Below are 24,355 nucleotides of genomic sequence, written 5' to 3'. Positions count from 1 at the left end.
ATATATATTGCAGTATTAACCTGGAACTTTTTTTTTTTTTTTTTTTTTTTTTGAGACAGAGTCTTGCTCTGTCACCCAGGCTGGAGTGCAATGGCACAATCTCAGCTGACTGCAACCTCCACCTCCCGGGTTCAAGCAATTCTCCTGCCTCAGCCTCCTGAGTAGCTGGGATTACACGCACGTGCCACCACGCCCAGCTAAGTTTTTTGTATTTTTAGTAGAGATGGGGTTTCACTATGTTGGTCAGACTGGTCTTGAACTCCTGACCTCAAATGATCCACCTGCTTCGGCCTCCCAAAGTGCTGGGATTGCAGGCATGAGCCACTGCACTTGGCCTAAACCTGGAATATTCTTAAAATTGCCTTGAAAATATTAGAAGTCAATTGATAGTTTGGGTAATTATTTTCATTAAAATTTTCTTTCTTTTTTTTTTTTTTGAGGTGGAGTCTCACTCTATCACCCGGGCTAGAGTGCAATGGCGTGATCTTGGCTCACTGCAACCTCTGCCTCCTGGTTCAAGCAATTCTCCTACCTCAGCCTCCCTAGTAGCAGGGATTACAGGCACCCGCCATCATGCCCGGCTAATTTTTTTTTGTATTTTTATAGAGATGGGGTTTCACCATGTTGGCCAGGCTGGTCTTGAGCTCCTGACCTCAGGTGATCCATCCATCTCGGCTTCAAGTGCTGGGATTATAGGCGTGAGCCGTTGTGCCCAGCCAAAACTTTTTTTTTTCTAATTTAAAAAATATCTTGAACCTGACCTCAAGTGATTCTCCCACCTCAGCCTCCCAAAGCACTGGGATTATAGGTGTGAGCTACTGCACTGATTTTTCAAATATTAGTAAAAACCATCAGAACATGTGTAGGAAATAAAGGGGGGGTTACCAGTTTTTCTAGAGTAATATATACAAAGGTGCATGTAAACAAATAAGATGCTTGGTAAATCACCCATGATATGTCGCTTACTGAGTATAAATTATTTGAGTGATCTGAGAGGATGGTAAGGTAGGCAGGAGCCAGATACTGATTTTCTAAAGGTCCATGATAAAGAAATTGTACTTCATTCTGTAGACAGTAGGGAGGCATTGCAAATTTAGGAACTGTGAAGGATCATAGTCAGAGAGGTGACATATTTGGAAAGATGCATTTGACAGCAGTGTGGTGTGTAGGGGAAAGAGCCAGAGCCAGAGCTGGGAGATGACTGCATCAGCCTCTGAAAGACAAGAGGGAGACCCAATGGTAACAGATGGATTTAATCATATTTGGTGAAGGACTGGATAGGAGGGATGAAGAAGAGAAACCAGGTGATGATTCCCAGATTACAAGTTTGTGTGTCCAGTTGGGGAACGTTAGTATTGGTTGGTGTTTGTTGCTATTTTTAAAGGGAAGATGGTGGCTGGGTGCAGTGGCTCACGCCTTGCACCCAGGAGGTGGAGACTGCAGTAAGCCGAGATTGCGCCACTGCCCTCCAGTCTGGGCAACAGAGCAAGACTCCATCTCAAAAAAAAAAAAAAGAAAGAAAAACAAGAAAAGAAAACTAAAAAGAAACTGGCTGCACACGGCAGCTCACGCCTGTAATCCCAGCACTTTGGAAGGCCGAGGCAGGCGGATCACGAGGTTAGGAGTTTGAGACCAGCCTGGCCAACATAGTGAAACCTCGTCGTTACTAAAAATACAAAAATTAGCCAGGCATGGTGGCATGCACCTGTAGTCTCAGCTACTTGGGAAGCTGAGGCGGGATAATTGCTTGAACCCGGGAGGTGGAGGGTGCGGTGAGCTGAGAAAAAAGAAACTAAATAAAAAAAAAAAAGAAACTAAATAAAGATTTGAGCACTGGACTTGACTTCAAATATTCTGGCCAGTCTCTAGTTATGAGTTAAACAATGTTTCAGTAAAGGGGAAAAAAGGTAACTTTTGTTGAAAGGTTAGCAAAAGAATAAGAAACGAACTGTTTGTAGCAAAATCTATACTTTGTATACATTTATAAATCTATATTACTGAAGTATGTACATCTTGGTTAGAAGTTACATTTCTCATAGTTAATAAGGTACTTAGGTATATTTGTTTATCTAGTTGGTTTAAATTAAGTAACCTAGTGCCTATAGTCCCAGCTACTTGGGAGGCAGAGGCAGGAGGATTGCTTGAGTCCAGGAGTTTGAGGCTGCACTGAGCTATGATGGCACCACTGCACTTTACCCTAGGTTGACAGAGTGAGATCTTGTCTCTAAAAAAATGGAAAAGAAAAGAAATTAAGTAACTTAAGTTATATCTTGTTAAGGATATTTAAAATACAAATGTTTTGAATTTAGAAGCTAGATATTTGACTCTACTTGACTGTAGAAACTAGGAATTATTATGTAATGGTTTCCATGTGAATTTATTTATTTATTTATTTATTTATTTATTTATTTAGTGTAATGATGGGGGTCTTGTTATGTTGCCCAGGCTGGTCTGGAACTCCTGGCCTCAAGCAAGCCTCCCATCGGTGCTGCCTCTCAAAGTGCTGAGATTACTGGCGTGAGCCACTGTACCCCCTGAAATAATTTCTTATGTATCTTCAAATGGACCACATTGTTTTTCTTAGCTCTAAAGTGTTTCTTTGTTAAATTAGAAGAAATTATACTTATGAAGAACCATGTGTAATGGCAAATAAATAAAGAAGCAAATGGAAAAAAGGGCTCTTGGGTTGTGTTTCTATTACTTCTGTAATATTGAATTTAATGGTGTTTTTAAAAATTAATCTTTAAAATGGATCCACAGTATGGATGTTCCTAAAGATATTAGAAACAGAACTACCCGGACTACAGTGGCTCATGCCTGTAATCCCAGCACTTTGGGAGGCCGAGGTGGGAAGACTGCTTGAGCCCAGGAGTTTGAGAGCAGCCTAGACAACATGGCAAACTCTGTCTCTACAAAAAATACAAAAATTAGCCAGGCATGTGTTGCGCACCTGTAGTTCCAGCCACTTGGGAGGCTTATGTGGGAGGGAGAATTGCTTGAGCCCCGGAAGTCAAGGCTGCAGTGAGGCAAGATTGTGCTACTGCACTCCAGCCTGGGCGACAAAGTGAGACTCTGTCTCAAAAAAAAAAAAAAAAGAAGAAAAAAAAACCCCCTCAAAACCACAGAACTATCATATAAACCGTGAATCTCCCTTCTGGGGAAACCACCTCCTTGTAAAGATATCTGTACACCCATGTTCTTTGCAGCATTAGTCACAATAGCCAAGATACGGAGACAATCTGTGTCCATAGACAGATGAATGAATAAAGAAAATGTAGCATGTGTGTGTGTGCGCCTGCACTGGAGTATTATTTTACTTTTTTGAGACAAAGTTTCACTCTTGTTGCCCAGGCTGGAGTGCAATGGTGCGATCTCAGCTCACTGCAACCTCTGCCTCCTGGGTTCAAGCGATTCTCGAGCCTCAGCCTCCCAAGTAGCTGTGATTACAGGCATGTGCCACCACGCCTCGCTAATTTTGTATTTTTGGTAGAGACGGGGTTTCACTGTGTTAGCCAGGTGGTCTTGAACTTCTGACCTCAGGTGATCCGCCCACTTCGGCCTTCCAAACTGCTGGGATTACAGGCGTGAGCCACTGCGCCCGGCCTGGAATATTATTTAGCATTAAAAAAGAAGGAAATCCTGCCATTTGTAGGATGGACCTGGAGGACGTTATGCTAAGTGAAATAAGCCAGACATAGAAATAAAAATATTGAATGGTCTCACTTATGTTTGGAATCTATTTTCGTGTTTTTTTTTTTTTTTTTTTTTTTGCTAATTTTTGTATTTTTGTATTTTTTGTGGAGGTGGGGGTCTCCTTATGTTGCCTTGGTTGGTCTTAAACTCCTGGGCTTAAGTGATCCAGCCACCTCGACCTCCCAAAGTGTTGGGATCACAGGTATGAGCCACCCCCTGGCCTTAATTGTTTTATTTTAGTTTTGAGGTGGGATCTTGCTCTGTCATCCAGGCTAGAGTGCAGTGGTATGATCGTAGCTAACTGCAGCCTCGAACTCCTGGGCTCAAGGTATCCTCCTGCCTCACCCTTCTGAAGTGCTGGGATTATAGGCAGAAGCCACTGCACTCAGCTTAAAATTTTAAAAAGTTCAAACATACAGAGATAGAGAATAAAATGGTGTTACCGGGGTAAGGTTGGAGGTTCACTGGAGGAAATGAGGTGATGTAATTCAAAGGATACAAAGTAGCAGATCTGTAGGCCGTCTATAGTAAATAAAATTACACGGTATTTGAGATTTTTTGCTAAATAAGTAGATTTTAGCAGCTCTTGTCACAGAAAAGTAACTGTGAGATGACAGATATGCTAATTTGCTTCACCATAGTAACTATTTTACAATCTCTATGTATCCTATAACATCATGTTGTAAATCTCAAACATACAATAAAATTTACTTAAGAAATTAAAATGGGCTCAAAATCTTAGAAGCATCGCTTATACCATGAAGAGGGTAAAGTAGTCTCTTTTTTCGCAGACAGAAAATAAATTTTGTATTAAGACTACTCATTTAGTCATTTAACAAATATTTGAGTTCCTTATAACCTAGGTACTACTATAGGCCCTGGGGATATGGTAGTGAACAAAACAGACATAAATCCCTGCCACAGGGAGCTTAGATTCTAGGATGAGTAGTAAGAGCAGATAATAAGCTAATAAATTAGTAAAGTACATATTATGCTAGATGGTAGTAACTATTGTGGAGAAAATAAATCTGGGAAGAAAGAAAAGGAGTGCTGGGCAAGACTGTAATTTCATATAGACAGTAGTTAGGAAAAGGCCTTAACTGAGAAGGCATCATAAGGAAGTAAAGACAAGGGGAAGTGAGCCAAGTAGATATTTTGGAGCAGAGCATCCCAGGCAGAAGGAACAGGACATGCAGAAGCTTTAGGAATGGGAAGCAGGCTTGGTGATTTCCAGGAACAGCAAGAAAGCCAATGTGGATGGACAGAGTTGGGGCCAGAGAATGGTCTGAGATGAGATCAAAGAGGTAGCTGGGACCCTCGTCATGAGACCTTATAGGCTGTTTTGATAACCGAGTGGCAGGGTAAGGCACTAGTAGGTGTTAAACACAAGAAAGTAATGATGCAACTTAGAATTTTAGAAAATATATATGGCTCTTGTAACTGCCCAATGGTTTCATTTTGCCCATTGCCCAGGTAGAGTCTATTTATCAAGACAGGGGAATTGCCATTAGAGAGTTTAATTCATACAGAGCCAGTTGAACAGGAGACCAGAGTTTTATTATTACTCAAATCAGTCTCCCTGAAAATTCAGAGACTAGGGTTAAGGATAATTTGGTGGATAGGAGGCCAGGGAGTCAGGAGTGCTGATTGATTTATTATTACTCAAATCAGTCTCCCTGAAAATTCAGAGACAAGGGTTAAGGATAATCTGGTGGATAGAGGGCCAGGGAGTCAGGAGTGCTGATTGATTTATTATTACTCAAATCAGTCTCCCTGAAAATTCAGAGACAAGGGTTAAGGATAATCTGGTGGATAGAGGGCCAGGGAGTCAGGAGTGCTGATTGATCGGGCTGGAAATGAAATCAAAGGGAGTCAAAGCTGTCCTCCTGTGCTCAGTCAGTTCCTGGGTGGGGACCACAAGACCAGATGAGCCAGTTTATCGATCTAGGTGGCACCAGCTAATCCATCAGGGTCTGAAAAATATCTCCAGCATCAATCTTAGGTTTTACAATAGTGATGTTATCCCTAGGAGTAATTGGGGAGGTTTAGAATCATGTGGCCTCTAACTGCATGACTCCTAAACCATAATTTCTAATCTTGTGGCTAATCTGTTAGTCCTACAAAGGCAGTCTGGTCCCCAGGCAAGAAGAGGGTTTGTTTTGGGAAAGGGCTATCATCTTTCAAAGTTAAACTATAAACTAAATTCCTCCCAAAGTTAGTTCAGCCTTCACCCAGAAATGAACAAGGACAGCTTGGAGGTTAGAAGCAAGATCAAGTCAGTCAGATCTCTTTCACTGTCATAATTTTCTCACAGTTTTAATTTTTGCAAAGACAATTCCACTGTGTGGAGAACAAACTGTACGGGTTGAGACTGAAAGCAAGGAGACCAGTGACAAGGCAACTGCAATAATCCAGGAGGGAGATGATAGTGACTTGGATCGGGGCTGGTGGTAGCAGTACTGGCAGTGAAACATGATGGAATTCTGGATAATTTTGAAGACAAGGCCGACAAAATTCACTGAAGGACTGGCTGTAAGGTGAGAGTGAATGGGGAAAGCAGAGGATGATTCTGTGATAAATGGCTTGACCTACTGGAAGGCCAGTGTTGCCATCTACTGAGATGAAGAAGGCTATGGACGAAGTGGTGGAAGTGGGAATCAATTACTAGGTCCTTTCCTCCCTAAGGAGGTGGCTATAAGAAGAGGAACAACAATAGTATGAGGAAATGGTATTTTGGCTGCTTCATGCCAATGGCCTATTCCATCTGCAGTCTGTCTCTGTCAATGGCCCAGTGGCATCCTCTAAAATGGCAACCTCACGAACCTGGAAATGGAAAATCCCAATCACCCACATTTATTTAGGATTACCATCTCATTTATTTACATCCTACTTGAAAAATATTTTTCTTTTCCTTTAATGAGTTTTATAAATTTGCTACTTGATGTTCTGTAGCACTTTCTTCTACTTAAAAATTTCTTCTGGGCACAGTGGCTCACACCTGTAATCCCAGGACTTTGTGAGGCATGCGTGCAGTTTCAGCTACTCAGCAGGCTGAGGTGGGAGGATTTTTTGAGCCCAGGAGGCAGAGGTTGCAGTGAGCTGAGATCACGCTACTGCACTCCAGCCTGGGCAAGAGTGAGACCCTCCCTCAAAAAAAATTTTGTTTGCACCATTTTCAAGGTTAGAGTGCATTCCTTATTTCTATGATTCTTGGATATCATGAATCTATGTTGTCCTAGGCACGCCCTTATTTTATTTTATTAAAAAAAATTTTTGGCCAGGCAAGGTGGCTCACACCTGTAATCCCAGGACCTCGGGAGGCCAAGGCAGGCGGATCACTTGAGCCCAGGAGTTTATCAGCCTTGGCAACATGGCAAAATTCTCTCTAATAATACCAAAACAATTAGCCGGGCATGGTGGTGTGTACCTATAGTCCCAGCTACCAGGGAGGCTGGGGTGGGAGGATCACCTGAGCCTGGAAGACAAGAAGCTGCAGTGAAACCCTGTCTCAATCAATCAATCAATAGAGATGCAGTCTCGCTATGTTTCTCAGGCTGGCTGGCCTCAAGTGATGCTCCCACCTCGGCCTCCCAAAGTGCTGGAATTATAGGCATGAGCCATGGTGCTGGGCCTGTTCCTTATTTTAGGTTTTGACATTATTCTTCTCAATATCTATTTACAATCATTTCTGATTAACAGTTTGTGTATACTGTATATATTATCTCATTTAATTCTCACAAAGCCTTTGAGATAGCTAATACAGAAACCAGCCTAATTTTATGGATAAGAAAAACAGGCTGGGCGTGGTGGCTCAAGCCTGTATCCTCAGCATACTGGGAGGCTGAGGCGGAAGGAACATTTGAGGGGCCTGGGAAATATAGGGAGACACTGTCTTTAAAAAAAATGTGAAAATTTTATCCGGGCATGGTGGCACATGCCTGTGGTCCTAGCTACTCGGGACACTGAGGTGAGAGGATTGCCCTTTTAAAGCAGAGAGGTGAAGGCTGCAGTGAGCCGAGATCCTACCACTGCACTCCAGCCTGGGTGGCAGAGCAAGACCCTGCCTCAAAAAAAAAAAAAAAAAAAAAAAAAGAAAGAAAAGAAAAGAAAAACAAAGAGAACTTGAATTAGTGACAAAATCAGAGCTCAAATATATCTCCTGACTCAGTATGTTTTCTATTGACCACTTGCTTTCTTATTTTCTCATTTCTTTCATTGTATTTGTCCTTCTCTGACTCTTTTAATTTGGTTTTATCCTTAATATTAGATGCCAGAGCTACTTGCCATTTTCTCTAGGAAGATTTTTTAAATAAGGACAAGAAAAGACCTCATATTTTATGACTTATTTCAAATAGTTTTCCTGACAATGTTCAAAAATTTTTTCAGGCTATTTTGTTTAATTTGTTTTAGGAATTGCAGGAACAGCAGGATTAATGTTTTAATAAAATGGTTTACAATGGCTACTTAGTCTTCTGGTCATTCTCTTGACTACATCAATTATAATATAATCGAATACATCAATTACAATCTAAGTTATTAAGTTAATCTAAGTTATTTCCCTCTAAATTAGCTTACATTTGTATAAAATAAAGTTGATTTCCTATGTTTCTGTCTACTTGCACAACCATGTGAAAATTTCCTGTAGGTCTTCTTTGGCATTAAATTATCCATGAGTGCTTATATTACCTCCATAATAATTAAGCTGTTGGAATTTCTAATAAAGGATAATTTCATTGGCCAAGGCAAGTGATTTTTCGGGCAAACATAATGAAATCTAAATACTCTCTGAAAGTCTTTTGAGTGTGATAAATGCATATTCAAGTCAAGGTAGAAACAATCAGATTTTTCAAAAGGTCTTTCATAAAGTGTCACACCAAAAATTAGCAACAAAATAAAAAAAAATCACCACAGTATGGAAGAACAGTTTGTCATGCCAGGTCGTGGAATTACAGATAGAAGATAGTCAGTGTAAATTGGCTTATTTTGACAGATACAATCAAAATAATTTTTTCTATAAATGATTTGACCAAGTTGGTAGAAACGTCTCTAAATTATTAGGCCATGCTACAGTTTCTCTTTCTTGTTTCTTTGGAATTCCTCTTCTAGTGTGGATTAACTGCCTGACTTCCTGGAATTCTTCTTAGTGTAGTCTTTTCATTTGTTTTCTTTTTTTTTTCTTTTTTTTTTTTTTGAGACGGAGTCTCGCTCTGTCGCCCGGGCTGGAGTGCAGTGGCCGGATCTCAGCTCACTGCAAGCTCCGCCTCCCGGGTTTACGCCATTCTCCTGCCTCAGCCTCCCGAATAGCTGGGACTACAGGCGCCCGCCACCTCGCCCGGCTAGTTTTTTGTATTTTTTTTAGTAGAGACGGGGTTTCACCGTGTTAGCCAGGATGGTCTCGATCTCCTGACCTCGTGATCCGCCCGCCTCGGCCTCCCAGAGTGCTGGGATTACAGGCTTGAGCCACCGCGCCCGGCCACCTTTTCATTTGTTTTCACACAACTGAACTTTCTCCTTCCTATACTCCAGACTTTCTTGCCTGCCTTATTTCACTCTATTCCCTGTTCTTGGAAGGTCTTTATCTCTTAAAAGTTAAGCTTGTAGTGCTTGCTTTGGCAGCACATATACTAAAATTGGAACCATACAGAGAAGATGAGCACGAACTCTGTGCAAGGATGACACACAAATTCGTGAAGTATTCCATGTTTTTAAAAATTAAAAAAAAAAAAAAAAGCGTTTAAAGCTTGGGATGGTAGTTGGCACCTGTAGTCCCAGCTACTGGGGAGGCTGAAGCAGGAGGATCATGTAAGTTCAGGTGTTCAAGGCTGCTATGCACAATGATGGAGTCTGTGAATAGCCACAGCACTTGGGCCTGGGCAACATAGTGAGGCCACTTCTCTTTAAAAAAAAAAAAAAAAAAAAAAAGTTGAGCTTTTAGAAGTCCTTTTTGATTTACTAGCCAAATTGCTCTCTCATTGATTCCACAACACTGAATTATCTTTTTTAAAAATTTATTTTAAAAACCTTTTTATTTTGCTCCCTCCCACTCCCCTCCCCCTTTCCCTACCCTCCTCTTCTCTTTTCTTTTTCTTTCTTTTTTTGAGACAAGAGTCTCGCTCAGCCGCCCAGGCTGGAGTGCAGTGGCGCGATCTCGACTCATTGCAGCCACCCTCTCCCGGATTCAAGCGATTCTCCTTGCCTCAGCCTCCCAAGTAGCTGGGATTACAGGCACCGCCATCATGCCGGCTAATTTTTGTATTTTAGTAGGGACGGGGTTTCACCATGTTGGCCAGGCTGGTCTTGAACTCCTGACCTCAGTTGATACGCCTGCCTCAGCCTCCTAAAATGCTAGGATTACAGGCGTGAGCCACTGCGCCCGGCCTTTTCTTTCTTTTTTTTTTTTTTTTTGAGACGGAGTCTGGCTCTGTCACCCAGGCTGGAGTGCGGTGGCGCGATCTCGGCTCACTGCAAGCTCCGCCTCCCGGGTTCCCGCCATTCTCCTGCCTCAGCCTCCGGAGTAGCTGGGGCTACAGGCGCCCGCCACCGCGCCCGGCTAATTTTTTGTATTTTTAGTAGAGACGGGGTTTCACCGTGGTCTCGATTTCCTGACCTTGTGATCCGCCCGCCTCGGCCTCCCAAAGTGCTGGGATTACAGGCGTGAGCCACGGCGCCCGGCTTTCTTTCTTTCTTTCTTTTTTTTTTTTTTGAGAAGGGACTCACTCTTGTCTCCCAGGCAGGAGTGCAGTGGCACAATCCCAGCTCACTGCAGCCTCCACCTCCGGGACGCAACCCCACCTCGGCCTCCCTGGTAACTAGGACGACAGGGCGCAGGCACCATGCCCAGTTAATTTTTGTATTTTTTGCAGAGACAGGATCTCGCTATGTTGCCCAGACTAGTGTCAAACTCCCGGGCTCAAGCAGTTCTCCTGCCTTGGCTTCCCAGGCATGAGCCACCTAGCCTGGCCTGTATTATCTTTTCTGGAATTCATCTCGCTTACTGGATTGCCAGCCTCCTCTGGAGAGCAATTTGTACTCCTAATTCGCTTATTATAGTATCTCAAAGCATGTATTGTTTAATCAAATTAGGGCTGATCAATGAGAAGTTACCCTTCGGATACACTGTCCCATGACTTCTCAGTCCACCAACAGTCCTTCTTAGGCCCTTGGCTTTCCCATGCCACTTACACATTCTTTTTTTTTTTTTTTTTTTTTTTTTTTTTTGAGACGGAGTCTCGCGCTGTCACCCAGGCTGGAGTGCAGTGGCCGGATCTCAGCTCACTGCAAGCTCCGCCTCCCGGGTTCACGCCATTCTCCTGCCTCCGCCTCCCGAGTAGCTGGGACTACAGGCGTCCGCCACCTCGCCCGGCTAGTTTTTTGTATTTTTTAGTAGAGACGGGGTTTCACCGTGTTAAGCAGGATGGTCTCGATCTCCTGACCTCGTGATCCGCCCGTCTCGGCCTCCCAAAGTGCTGGGATTACAGGCTTGAGCCACCGCGCCCGGCCTACACATTCTTTCAAAACATTTGAGTGCGTACCATTTAGATTACTCAAATACGAAAAGGGAAAACGGTACGCACACATTTCAGGTACTCGTCAAAGATGAGTTGGACGCTGGAGGTAAAATAAAAAATGGGCCTACCATTTAGGGAGGTGTGACGAAGTGACATCACTATTGCGTTAAAACCCGAGGGCCCACTGGGTCACCTCCATTTTATTCAGGTTTCGGAATCTCGGTCATGTGAGCTAACTTAAAAGGTTCAAGAGTGGTTACCTGCCCACCCGTCATAATCACTTCCCAATTCCTTGAAAACTTCGGGTTCCTAGGCTGCCAGCGCCGAGCGGAGAATCACCCTCCCTGCGGCTGCCCAGGCTGGAGCTGCCCGTTCCGTTCCGTTCCGTTCCGCCCCGCCCCACTGCATGCTGGGAGTCGTAGTCCCGGCTGGCAGCGTCCGGAAGGACGGGAGGGCACGGGAGTGCAGCCCGCCCATCTGGCTACTGGAGGTCACGTTCCCTAACTGATCCCTTGGTTCTGTCGGGTGGAGCCTTCAGCGTGCACGGCGAGAATTGACTTTGCCACCGTCTCTCTTGGGTTTCAATAAAGTTTTCCTCTTCCTCTCCTTGTACGGAGTTCAAGATGGCGGCCTCCTGGTCGCTCTTGGTTACCTTGCGCCCCTTAACACAGAGCCCGCTGAGAGGGAGATGTGTTGGGTGCGGGGCCCGGGCCGCCGCTCTCGCTCCTCTGGCCACCGCCCCTGGGAAGCCCCTTTGGAAAGGTCAGTGACTGTGCCATGAGTAGTCCGAGCCGACTGCATATGACTGGAGAAGGCTCTGGGGTCACCCTCCCTGTCCGATCTACCCCAGGTGTCTCCTGCTTTCACGAAGCTAAGGGCTCCTCGAGAGGTGTTTCCATTTCTCTTGACCTTTTATACTGTCTGTGAATGAGCCCTGAGCACTGAGGGAAATAACCCTGAGTGACTTTCATTTTGAGGGTCAGAGGTCGACTCAGAGTGTCTTCCCTCCGGGACATTTAGAGAGCTGAGCCCAGTGGGAGTGCCTGACTTGCAGTGATGCAGGTGTGGGGTTGGGGCCTGGGGACCCCTACCCTCTGCGTTTTCCAAGCTCTCGGGGCTGGTGACTTACGGGCACTGGAGGAAGAGCCGCGCCTGGGACCTCTGCAGGCCCTGCTGTCTCTCGTGATTCTGGGAAAGAAGGTCCACACGCATTCTCAGATTTAGGGATCGATTCTTGGTGTTCTTTTAAAGTCACTAGAGGCTTCAGTGGAATTATTTTGTCACCGGGCTTTCCTTCTCCCTGGCTTCCTTCATTCAGTTATATGTTCGTGAATGAATGAATGTATATTCTGAGTAACCAAGTCAAGAGTGCCAGTTTTACTGCTCTATTCCTATACTCGCACAAAACTGCACGTTTTTCAAAGGCAAGGACATTGTGTCATTGTTTCCTAAGCACTTAGCGCAATGAGTGGTACCTGATATGCAAATATGATTTTTGAATGAATGAATGAAATTATTCTCATTGTCTCCCTGATCCACATACTTGTTTTCCTTTTTCTCAAATTCAAGCAACCCCTGTAATATACCTTAATAGATTGATGACCTTAATAAAGTATATACCTTAATAAATAGATTCTTATTGATTAATTTAGCTAAAAATATGACAATCTTTGACCCTTATCATCAATGCAGTTGAAATTAATACTAGAACTTTGATTACATCACCTTACGTTTTTATCGAAAGATTAGCATAATGCACTTAGTATAATGGAATAGGCTCCACACACTGCCTAGGGGGTAGCCCTGATCTGCTGGAGTAGTCATTATAAATAAATAAATAAATAAATGTATAATGGAATATTCTGGTAGTGTAAGCTGTGGATTATAATATGAATTTTATTTTTTGTTTTTGGTAGTCAATAAAAGCAAATAGTATAAATTTCAACAGGTGCAAGAAAGAATATGGCAAAATGTAAGGCTTTCTTCTATCCCTATCCCTTAGCTGCTTAGTTTTTCTCCTCAGAGGCAATCTCTGATACTAGTTTCTTATGTATTCTTCCAGATACATTCTGCGTATGTACAAGCATATACATATAGAGCTAACCGTTTTAAAAAAATAGAAGTAGTAACATGCTGTACACATTATTTTGTGTATACAGCAGTTAATTCTGTTAATTGTTAATTTCTTTTTAAATTTAGTAGCTTGGAGATCATTCCATATCAATACCATATCAATTTCATATTAATAGAACTGCCTTGTGTTTTAAGTTTTAAAAATAGTATTCCATTCTATGTATATACCATGATTTATGAACATTAAGATTTAAGGACCATCATTATAACATATAAAATTCACGGAATGCTTATTCTGTGTCATACAATATGCTAAGTACTTTCTGCATACGTTATCTTATTATTCCTCATTATCCTTATTTGGAGATCACGAATCCAAGGTTGCTGAAGATATATGGCTAGTAAGTGTCAGAACTTCTGAATTCAAGTAAAGGCTGTGCTATTAATCTGTACTCATATTTTCTGGAATATACAAAATTTAGCCAGTTCTGGGTGTGACGATTAGATGAAAATGCAGTTAGGTTAGAGGTCCATTTAATTGTATCTAAGGATGCTCCCTTCCCCTCTTTATTTTTATTTTGTATATATATATATATATTTTTTTTTTTTGAGATGAAGCCTTGCTCTGTCTCCTAGACTGGAGTGCAATGGCATGATCTCGGCTCACTGCAACCTCCACCTCCTGGATTCAAGCAATTCTCCCTGCCTCAGCCTGGGTGGGCGCCTCAGATCACAGATGTCCACCACCACTGGCAAATTTTTGTATTTTTAGTAGAGACGGGGTTTCATCATGTTGGCCAGGCTGGTTTCAAACTCCTGACCTCAGGTGATCCACCAGCCTCGGTCCCCCAAAGTGCTGGGATTATAGGCATGAGCCACAGCGCCCTGCCCCCATCTTTAAATAAAGGGAAAATTTTAGTTGAAATTTTGTTCAGTATTCGGAGTCTGATTTACAAATCTATTTTCTATCCCTTTCCTGATTTTATTTTTTATTTATTTTATTATTTTTTTTGAGATGGAGTCTCGCTCAGTCGCCCAGGCTGGAGTGCAGTGGCACGATCTTGGCTCACTGCAAGCTCTGCCTCATGCGTTCACGCCATTCTCCTGCCTCAGCCTCCCGAGTAGCTGGGATCACAGGGGCCCGCAACCATGCCCGGCTAATTTTTTGTATTTTTAGTAGAGACGGGGTTTCACTGTGTTAGCCAGGATGGTCTTGATCTCCTGACCTCGTGATCCACCGCCTCGGCCTCCCAAAGTGCTGGGATTATAGGCGTGAGCCACTGCGCCCGGCCCTTTCCTGATATTTTTGGGGGGTAATTTATTGTTTACATTTCTATTTTATCTTCATTTTTCATCTTTTGAAGTCTACTATTTAGTACAGTGTAATGTGGCTGGGCATGGTGGCTCTCGCCTGTAATCTGGGCACTTTGGGATTCTGAGGGGGGAGGATCACTTGAGCTAAGGAGTTTGAGACCAGCCTGGGCAACATGGTAAAACCCCCTCTCTAAAAACATACAAAACTTAGCTGGGTGTGGTGGTGCACGCCTGTAGTCCCAGCTATTTGGGGGGCTGAGGTGGGAGGATCACTTGAGCCCAGGAAGTCGAGGCTGCAGTGAGCTGAGAGAGATGGTGTCACTGCACTCCAGGCTGGGTGACAAAATGAGACCCTGTCTCAAAAAAAAAAAAAAAAAAAAAAAAAAAAAGGAAAAGTGAATGAAACTGAGTTCCAGCCCTTGAGTTCCAGCCCTTGAATAGCCCATAGCCTTGAAAGGCAGATGATATTATGGTAGCCAGCATTTGATGAGCCCCTTCTGTGTTCTAGGCATTTTGCTAGCAGTTTCTGTTTCATAATTTAATCTTCATAAAACCCTATAAAAATTGTTGTCTGTATTTTATAGATGAATAAACAGGGATGGTCACCCAAGTTGGATTTTTTTTTCTTTTTCTTTTTTTTTTTTTTAAGTGAGCAGCAGCAAGATTTATTGCGAAGAGCAAAAGAATAAAGCTTCCACAGTGTGGAAGGGGACCCGAGCGGGTTGCCCCCAACTTGGATTTTAAACCCAGGTGTTTTTGCTTCAGAGTCACAAACTTAACTGCTATTTATAATAGTTTTTTAATGTAACAATGAACATTAATAACACATTGTACCATGATCTAAGCCTGTTTAAAGTGTTATAAGACTACAGAGGAGGAAGCAGCTCTGATTGGAGAGGGGAAGATTTTTTTTTTTTTTGAGACAGAGTCTTGCTTAGTCACCCAGGCTGTAGTGCAATGGCGTGATCTCAGCTCACTGCAACCTCTGCCTCCCAGGTTCCAGTGATTCTCCTGCCTCAGCCTCCTGAGTAGCTGGAATTACAGGCGTCCGCCACCACACCTGACTAATTTTCATATTTTTAGTAGAGAGGGGGTTTCAACATGTTGGTCAGGCTGGTCTCAAACTACTGACCTCAGGTGGTCCGCCCATCTTGGCCTCCCAAAGTGTTGGGATTACAGGGGTGAGCCACTGCGCCTGGCCAGATTTTTTATTTCTAGCAAAAGTATGGATGTGAGCTGTACATGGCCCTTATTGGTTTATGGTCACTGAGAGAGCAGCTAGAGATGAAGCTGTAAAGGTGTGCTGATCTGGTTGAGAAGAGTCTCTTACAGTATGTTAAGATGTCTAAGCTCAGTGGGACACTAGTGGAAGTTTCTCAGGAATAGAAGTGATCAGATCTGTTTTAGCGTGATTGTTCTTGTGGCCACCTGAAAAACAGATCAGAAATGCCTGGATGGGAGAATACTGGAAGCTGGGGGATTATTTAGGAGGAAGTTGAAGTAGATAGAGTATTAGGGAGTGGTTTAGGGGCTGAATTACTGCTGTGGTGAAGGAGAGCAGGGCAGCAGAGGGAGGGAATTCAGAGACACTTCTTTGATAGAATTAACATACTTGGCCAGGCACAGTGGCTTATGCCTGTAATCCCAGCACTTTGGGAGGCTGAGGCTGGTGGATCACCTGAGGTCAGGATTTCGAGACCAGTCTGGCCAACATGGTGAAACCTCGTCTCTACTAAAAATACAAAAATTAGCTGGGCATGGTGGTGCATGCCTGTAATCCCAGCTACTTGGGAGGCTGAGGCAGGAGAATCGCTTGAATCCAGGAGGCGGAGGTTGCAGTGAGCCAATATCACACCACTGTGCTCCAGCCTAGGGGACAGAGCAAGACTCTGTCTCAAAATATAAAATAAAATAAATAAAATAAAATAAAATAAAATAAAATAACATAAAACTTGGACATACTTAGAGGAGACAAGGAAAGGAAGGAGTGAAGGTAAATTTAGGTTTCCTATTGCAGGTGACATAATAAGTAAAAAGTAAAACAATAAAAAAGCAATTTAGGTTTCTGGGTTTGGGCAATTTAATCAAAAGAAACAAAACAAAAATGAAACAAAATGGTAGGGCCAAAGGATTTTAGAGGGAGATTCAGTTTGGGGCTTGTTAAATTTGAGGCATTTTTTTATAGTTCCAGGTAAATAAGTCTAGTTAGTTGTAGGACACTTGGGGATCTGAGATTAAGAAAGAAAATATGAGGTACTGGGAGCCATGAAAATAGAAGAATGAGCCTGGGAATCTATGTGTAGGATGAAATGAGCCTGTGGCTTGTGCCTGAAATCCCAGCTACTCATGAGGCCAAAGCAGGAGGATTGCTTGAGGCCAGGAGTTTGAGACAAGCCTGGGCAACATAATGAGACCCTGTCTCTAAAAAAAGAAGAGAAAATAAAAGCAAAAGCAAAAGCTAAGGGCTAGTGCTTGAGGAAACTTGCCATTCTGTGAGCAGAAGAAGGGGGCCTTATAGAGTGGTCTTAGGAGACTAGGAGAGAAGCCAGGGAGGGAAATGTTCATAGGTTTTCTAAAACCTAAAAATTAGCATATCTGAAATCCCTTTTCTTTAAGCTAACCTTAGAAATTAAATGTGTTTCATAGAAGCAAGGTGATATGAGGATCACATCTTGTGATTTCTTTTTATTATGCTGACAATATCACAATATTATATTTTTAGGTGCTTGTATTAAATGATGATTCATATTTAACTCCATCATCTCTTCAGTATATGTACACAGGAGTTTATTCTCTGTTAGGGGTTGTTTTTTTTTTTTCTTTTCTTTTAAGTTGGAGTTTCGCTCTTGTCACCCAGGCTGGAGTACGGTGATGTGATCTCGGCTCACTGCAACCTCTGGCTCCTGGGTTCAAGCGATTCTCCTGTCTCAGCCTCCTAAGTAGCTGAGACTACAGGCACGCACCACCACTGCCCAGCTAATTTTTTTGTATTTTTAGTAGAGATGGGGTTTCGCCACGTTGGCCAAGCTGGTCTTGAACTCCTGACCTCAGGTGATCTGCCCAACTTGGCCCCCCAAAGGGCTGGGATTACAGGTTTGAGCCACCAGGCCCACCCCCTGATTAGGTATTGATGTGAGTAGAACTAACCCTCCTCAGCCATATGAATTGGTATAGTTTATTATTTATTTATTTATTTATACATTTATACATATTTTGTTTCTCTTTTACATGTTACTTGCCAAGGTACAATTTATTAGTAGTACATATTACTAGTTAAGAAAATAGTCTTTGGACTTATTTTCTGTTTCCCTTAACACTCACTGGTTATAGCATCTGAACTTGCTTTTGTTTGTTTGTTTGTTTGTTTTTTTGAGATACAATCTCACTGTTGTCCAGGCTGGAGTGCAGTGGAGTGATCTCGGCTCACTGCAACCTCCGCCTCCCAGGTTCAAGCGATTCTTCTGCCTCAGAGCCTCCTGAGTAGCTGGGACTACAGGTGCACACCATCACGCCCAGCTAATTTTTTTTTTTTTTTTTTTTTTTTTTTTTTTGGAGGCAGAGTTTCACTCTTGTTGCCCAGGCTGGAGTGCAATGGCACGATCTTGGCTCACCACAACCTCCGCCTCCCAGGCTCAAGCAATTCTCCTGCCTCAGCCTCCCTAGTAGCTGGGATTATAGGCATGCGCCACCACGCCCAGCTAATTTTGTATTTTTAGTAGAGACGGGGTTTCTCCGTGTTGGTCAGGCTGGTCCCGAACTCCCGACCTCAGGTGATCCACCCGCCTCGGCCTCCCAAAGTGCTAGGATTACAGGCGTGAGCCACTGCGCCCGGCCAATTTTTTGTATTTTTAGTAGAGATGGGGTTTCATCGTGTTAGCCAGGATGGTCTCGATCTCCTGACCTCGTGATCCGCCCACCTTGGTCTCCCAAAGTGCTGGGATTATAGGTGTGAGCCACCACGCCTGGCCTGAACTTAACTTTTTATTATCCAATTAGATGAATATCTTTATGTGAAACTTATTTCATGTTTCTTGGATTTTTGTTAATATTTATTGTATTAGAAAAGAAGGTCATGTCTATTCCTGAGACTGATTATCTTTATGATAATGGAGGATTTTATAGATCATTATTTTTTTAAAGTATAGCATAGCTTACTACTTAGGCATAGCTAGTACCCTGGATGTAGTTCTGGGGTGGAGGGAGGAGGAGGTGTAGTAGGATGTGCCCAAAAGTAGAACTGATAAAAAGAAAATTCAGAGGCCTAGAATGGATTATTGATTTACTGTAGATTAGCACTGCTTTATACTTCAAGAGCTTTATTCTCTTTAAGTAAATGACGAATATTTAAATAGGATATGACTACTTTCAGATTTGTCTTTTCACAAGAAGTACCACAAAAATAATAGATGTCAGGGTCCAGAAATTGGTAGTTCAGCCTAGGACCTGGTGCAGTGATATGCTCTGAAGTTCTCTGACAAAAAAGTCATTTAGAGCTGGGCGCCGTGGCTCACGCCTGTAATTCCAGCACTTTAGGAGGCCGAGGTGGGTGGATCACCTGAGGCCAGGAGTTCAAGACCAGCCTGGCCAACATGGTGAAACCCTGTCTCTACTAAAAATACAAAATTAGCCAGGTGTGGTGGCACATGCCCATAATTACAGTAACTTGGGAGGCTAAGGCAGGAGAATTGCTTGAACCTTGGAAGTGGAGGTTGCAGTAAGCCGAGATCACCTCCATTGCACTCCAGCCTGGGCGACAAGATTGAAACTCAGTCTCAAAAAAAAAAAAAAAAATGTCATTCCGCTTCTGGCTGAGTATATTCAACACTTGTTTTCTTTCTTTGTTTTTTTTTTAAGACCAAGCCTCACTCTGTTGCCTGGGCTGGTCTTGAATTTTGTGGAGTTTATTTATTTATTTTAAGTGAAAGCAAATTTATTAAGAAAGTAAAAGAATGAAAGAATGGCTACCCCATAGACAGAGCAGCCCCAAGGGCTGCTGATTGTCCATTGTTATGGTTATTTCTTGATTATATGCTAAACCAGGGGTGGATTATTCATGGTCCTTTTTTTAGACCATATAGGGTAACTTCCTGACATTGCCAAGCATTTGTAAACTGTCGTGGTGCTGGCGAGAGTGTAGCAGTGACGCCAACCAGAGGTCACTCTCATCACCATCTTGGTTTTGCCTGGCTTCTTTACTGCAAGTTGTTTTATCAGCAAGGTCTTTATGACCTGTATCTTGTGCCAACCTCCTGTCTCATCCTGTGACTAATAATGCCTTAGCCTCCTGGGAATGCGGCCCACCAAGTTTCAGACTTATTTTACCCAGCCCTTCTTCAAAATGGAGTTGCTCGTGTTCAAACGCCTCTGACATTTCCCCCACCCCCTTTTACAAGGAAACCCTTAATCCTAAGGGTTGAAGAGAAACAAAGATCCATCTTCTGCAACTTCTTGAGGCTGAATAGGGGCAATGCTATTCCTGCCTAACTATTAGGGTCTCTTGTATTCAGGGTAGAGAGGAGCTCAGTCAGAAAGCGTCGATATGGCGAGGGCCACTCATAACTTTTGAGTTCTGACAAAAGGTGATATCTGGAAGATTAATAACTGTTCAATTTAAGAGAACATTGAGTAAGCTTATCCTGCATTCCTTCACAAAGAGTACAGTAGCAATATATTCCATAATAGTCAGGTAAAATAAATAAAATAATTCCAAGTAAAGGAACTTAGAAGGTTTTCCATGAACTGGGCAACTATTGGAACCAAGCTGATGTGCTTGTTCTGTTGCCCAGGCTGGAGTGCAATTGGCATGATCTCAGCTCACTGCAACCTCCCTCTCCCAGGTTCAAGTGACTCTCCTGCCTCAGCCTCCTGAGTAGCTGGGATTTCAGGTGCCACCACCATGCCCTGCTAATTTTTGTATTTTTGGTAGAGACAGGGTTTCACCATGTTGGCCAGGCTGGTCTCAAACTCTTGCAGGTGATCTGCCCACCTTGGCCTCCCAAAGTGCTGGGATTACAGGCGTGAGCCATCACTCCCAGCCCTAGACTAGAATTTAATAACAGGTATACCATAGTTCTTGAAACATCATTTTTCTCTCTAGTCTCCCATTTTTACTAAAGACAAATCATGGTAAGACCGATTTGCTTTATTATACTTGGCCTGATATTTGTATGAAGTACAGGAAAAATAATTATTTTTCATATAGGCTTTTAAAATTGGCTTTGATGGAACTCTGTTCCATAGAAGGAATCTCAGGTAAGACTTTTTTTTATAAAAGCCGAGCCCAGCCATGGGTTTGTACCCTCAAATACCTATGAGTTGAGTAAATACCTCTTCTCTTGAGGTTCCAAGATAACTTGGGGCTCCTGGGCCTGTACTAACCCTGTGTAGGGACTGTGTAGACAAGATATGAGGCCAGTTTCTAAAGGAGCTTTTATTGGCTCTGTAAGTCAAGTTTGATTCCTTAAAGGAAAGCACACCACTTCAGTCAAAACCTTGGTAAAATAACCAGTTTCTCCAGTTGTGCCCTGTTACGAATGAAAACAGATTATTATTGCACTTAAGCAAATAACTATTGCCATAAGTTAAGATACTCACTAATTGTTTTCCAGTTCTGGAGAAATCAGGTAGAGAGAAAAAATTATGCTCTAAATTTTGTTTACAGGAGTATACTTTACTTAATTCTTAAAAGCTGTCAATAGCTCAAAAGATAAGTTTCCTTGACTCTGGAAATTGGAGTTTCGCTCTGTCACCCACTACAACTTCCGTCTCCCAGGTTCACGTGATTCTTGTGCTTCAGCCTCCTGAGTAGCTGGGATTACAGGTGTGAGCTGCCACACCCGGCTAATTTTTGTGTTGTTAGTAGAGATGGGTTTTGCCATGTTGGCCAGGCTGGTCTCGAGCTCCTGATCTCAAGTGATCTGTCTGTCTCAGCCTTACAAAGTGTTGGGATTACAGGTGTGAGCCACCACGCCTGGCCTTTTTTTTTTTTTTCTTTTTAAAATTAGAGACACAGTCTCACTATGTTGCTTGCACTGGTCTGGACTCCTGGGCTCAAGCTTTTCTCCTGCCTTGGCCTCCCAAAGTGTTAGGATTACAGGCATAAGCCACCATGCCCAGCCTGGTCTCTAATTTGAGCTCAAGTGATCCTACAACCCCAGTCTCCAGTAGTAGACTTAAGGTGTGCTCTACCCCACCTAGCTCTATCTTCTCTCCTAAAAGCGTTATGGATGCTACCTCTTCCTGCTGTCTTTTGCTTCCGTTGCCCAAGGTTCTCTATTGAGGACCATTTCTACTCCTTGCCTGGAGATACCTGATACTTTAATCTCCAGAATCTCTTTCATAATCTCCTTTAACCATCCTGCTTATCCTGCTTATTTCTTCTCTTCATTGTTCCCATCCCAGAAGCTACTCTATCAACATGTTATCTATCCATACTCTTGACTAGGTGGCAGTTTTCAACAAGTTTTTAAGCCTGAACATGTAATTCGTTCCTCCATTTCTTCATAATATAATTTAAATGCAACTCCTATGGATTCCATTTTGAAATTCTCATTTATATGTGTGTGTGTATAAAATTTAAACTAACATAACAAATGAATGGGTTTAAAAATCTTTTGAAAAAAATTAGATCCTTTAGATGTCTTTATTAAATAGTATGTGAACAGGGTGAATATTAAGGAGTTACTCAGTATGCTGGGCCATGCCTATAATTACTTCAGAATAGCTTTATTCAGATTTTTAGTCATTATTTTACTGATTTGTTATCATGAAATTTAAAGTACTATTTTTTTCCTTTTGTAAAGTTATACACATTGGCACATTTAAGATTAACTAGCTTCTGAAGGAAAAGAATGATAACCAGAAAGCATTTAGTTTTAATTTTCATAATTTTTCTATTTAAATCAAAAGCACCCTTTTAAAGTCCCTAACTCAGCCTTTTATAAATAAAGTAAATCATCTTGCAATGCATTCCTTGATGATGGCTTATGTTATTTTTCTAAAGAAAGAGTTTAATTAAGATTTGATTTTCTTCTGTCCTGTACTTTGTTTATTCATCACAGAATGAAACATAGGTCTTTAATGTCAATGGTAAGTCTGACTTTTTGGGTCATTGATGACCACTGCAGTTTTCAAAAAAGCAACTGAATATTTATCTTTTGGGTATAATTAGAACATAATAGAGCATAAAATGGGCTGCCAATGACCTTAGTATGGTCTTCTGTCATTGCAGGAGAACATTTCTGGTCAGTGGCCACTGTTTACAGTTTGTTAAAATCAACACAAATGTACAAATAACTCATGAATAATTGTGAACACAGTATTTAAATGGATGTTTAATAAATATGCATTAAAAATCTAATTACAGTAATGAAGTTTACAGCTGAAATTTTAATCCAGTCCTTTAGAAATATTAAAGTGCTTTTCCTGATTGTGCATTTTTCTCAGAGCAGTTGGATAAACATTTTAAACTGGAAATCTGAATTCCTTATATAGTTTTGATTTCATTTAACTAAGCATGTGTTCTTTTTGGCAACCGTCTTCTTTCTCTTTGTGAAGAAGTGAAGCTCCTTTATTCCATAACAGTTACTTTGAAGCATTTTGATCAGTTCTGTTTTAGGAATGGTGAACATATGGGATACCAGATGACTAATAAAACCTGGTCTGGAAAAGACTAGATTGCGATTTTTGTTTCATTCTGCAGTACTGGATCAATCATTTGATTTGGTATTTCTATTTCTCATCTGTAGAATGAGATTCATTTTCCTACCTTCCTTGCAGGTCATTTATGAGACTCAAATAGGTTATTATGTGAGAAAGTCTTTTGAAATAATCAGAAATGTTACATAAATATATGTAATTGAAATATTAACCGTGACATGCCAGAGGTGATGGATTCTAGTCAGTGAGTAGAAATGGAATGAACTCAACTTTACACAGAATTTCTAGAGCCATTTTAATTCTGGAGAGGCTCATTATATTAACAATGGCCAAGGGCCTAGTCTGAATTCAGTGCTTTGAATTCCAGAAAATGCAGTTTTGATTTTTCTGAGATTGTGCAAAGGGCCGCTGTAGATAACCAGGGATGGTTTTTGTTCTCCTGGACTTCGCTACCTTTCCTCTGGATACTCTGAACACCTAGAGGTTCTTAGAAATTATGAATTACCTCTTTTTTGAGACAGAATCTTGCTCTGTTATCCAGACTGGAGTGCAGTGGCATGATCACGGCTCACTGCAGCCTCAACCTTCTGGGCTCATGTGAGCCTCCTGACAGCCTCTCAAGTAGCTGGGACCACAGGCACAAGCCACCACCACTATGCCCGGCTATTTTTGTATTTTTTTTCTTGAACCTCTAAATCTATAATTTTTTGGGGCAGGGGTAGAGGCAGGGCTTCAGCATATTGCCCAGGCTGGTCTCAAACTTCTGGGCTCAAGTAGTGTGCCCGCCTCAGCTTCCCAAACTGCTGGGATTACAGTTGTGAGCTACCACATCAGGCTACGAAGTACTTCTTTTGCCATTATGTTTCAAAGAAAGCTGTTGAAATTTGATTTATACTATGCAGGTAAACTATCTTCATTTAGTAAGAAATGGATACTGGTTTCAAAAGGAACTGGAGTGATTGGTGATTGTGAATTATTTGTTGCACAGCAAGATCTAAAGATGGCTTTTTTTTTTTTTTTTTTTTTTTTTTTTTTGAGAGTTGTGCTCTGTTGCCCAGGCTGGAGTACAGTGGTGCGATCTTGGCTTACTGTATCCTCTGCCTCCCAGG

At 42.1% G+C, this 24,355-nt stretch overlaps 2 protein-coding genes and 1 non-coding gene across 34 annotated transcripts in view; 2 read left to right on the top strand and 1 right to left on the bottom strand.

Moving 5' to 3' along the window:
- The window catches only part of SNX3 (sorting nexin 3), a 1,122,685-nt gene that overhangs the window by 68,323 nt on the left and 1,030,007 nt on the right, over positions 1-24,355 (bottom strand). The window lies entirely within an intron of this gene.
- LOC126953963 (U6 spliceosomal RNA) lies at positions 9,294-9,400 on the top strand. The gene has a single exon (XR_007725433.1). It is a non-coding gene; the product is annotated as a U6 spliceosomal RNA (small nuclear RNA).
- Positions 11,615-24,355, top strand: part of AFG1L (AFG1 like ATPase) — a 221,623-nt gene continuing 208,882 nt past the window's right edge. For 2 of the 4 annotated variants that reach the window (XR_007725281.1, XM_050789143.1), the window contains exon 1: positions 11,641-11,963. Coding sequence is in view for 2 of the 4 variants with exons in the window: in XM_050789143.1 (XP_050645100.1) it covers positions 11,825-11,963 (139 nt within the window). In the remaining 2 variants the exon portion in view is untranslated. Of the gene's footprint in view, positions 11,964-24,355 lie in introns of all 4 variants that reach the window. The other 2 variants (XM_050789142.1, XM_050789144.1) reach the window with 2 other exon arrangements.

Source organism: Macaca thibetana, chromosome 4 (genome assembly GCF_024542745.1).
Source record: "Macaca thibetana thibetana isolate TM-01 chromosome 4, ASM2454274v1, whole genome shotgun sequence".
Classification (NCBI taxonomy): Eukaryota; Metazoa; Chordata; class Mammalia; order Primates; family Cercopithecidae; genus Macaca; species Macaca thibetana.
This window is presented reverse-complemented; position numbering and strand designations above follow the sequence as displayed.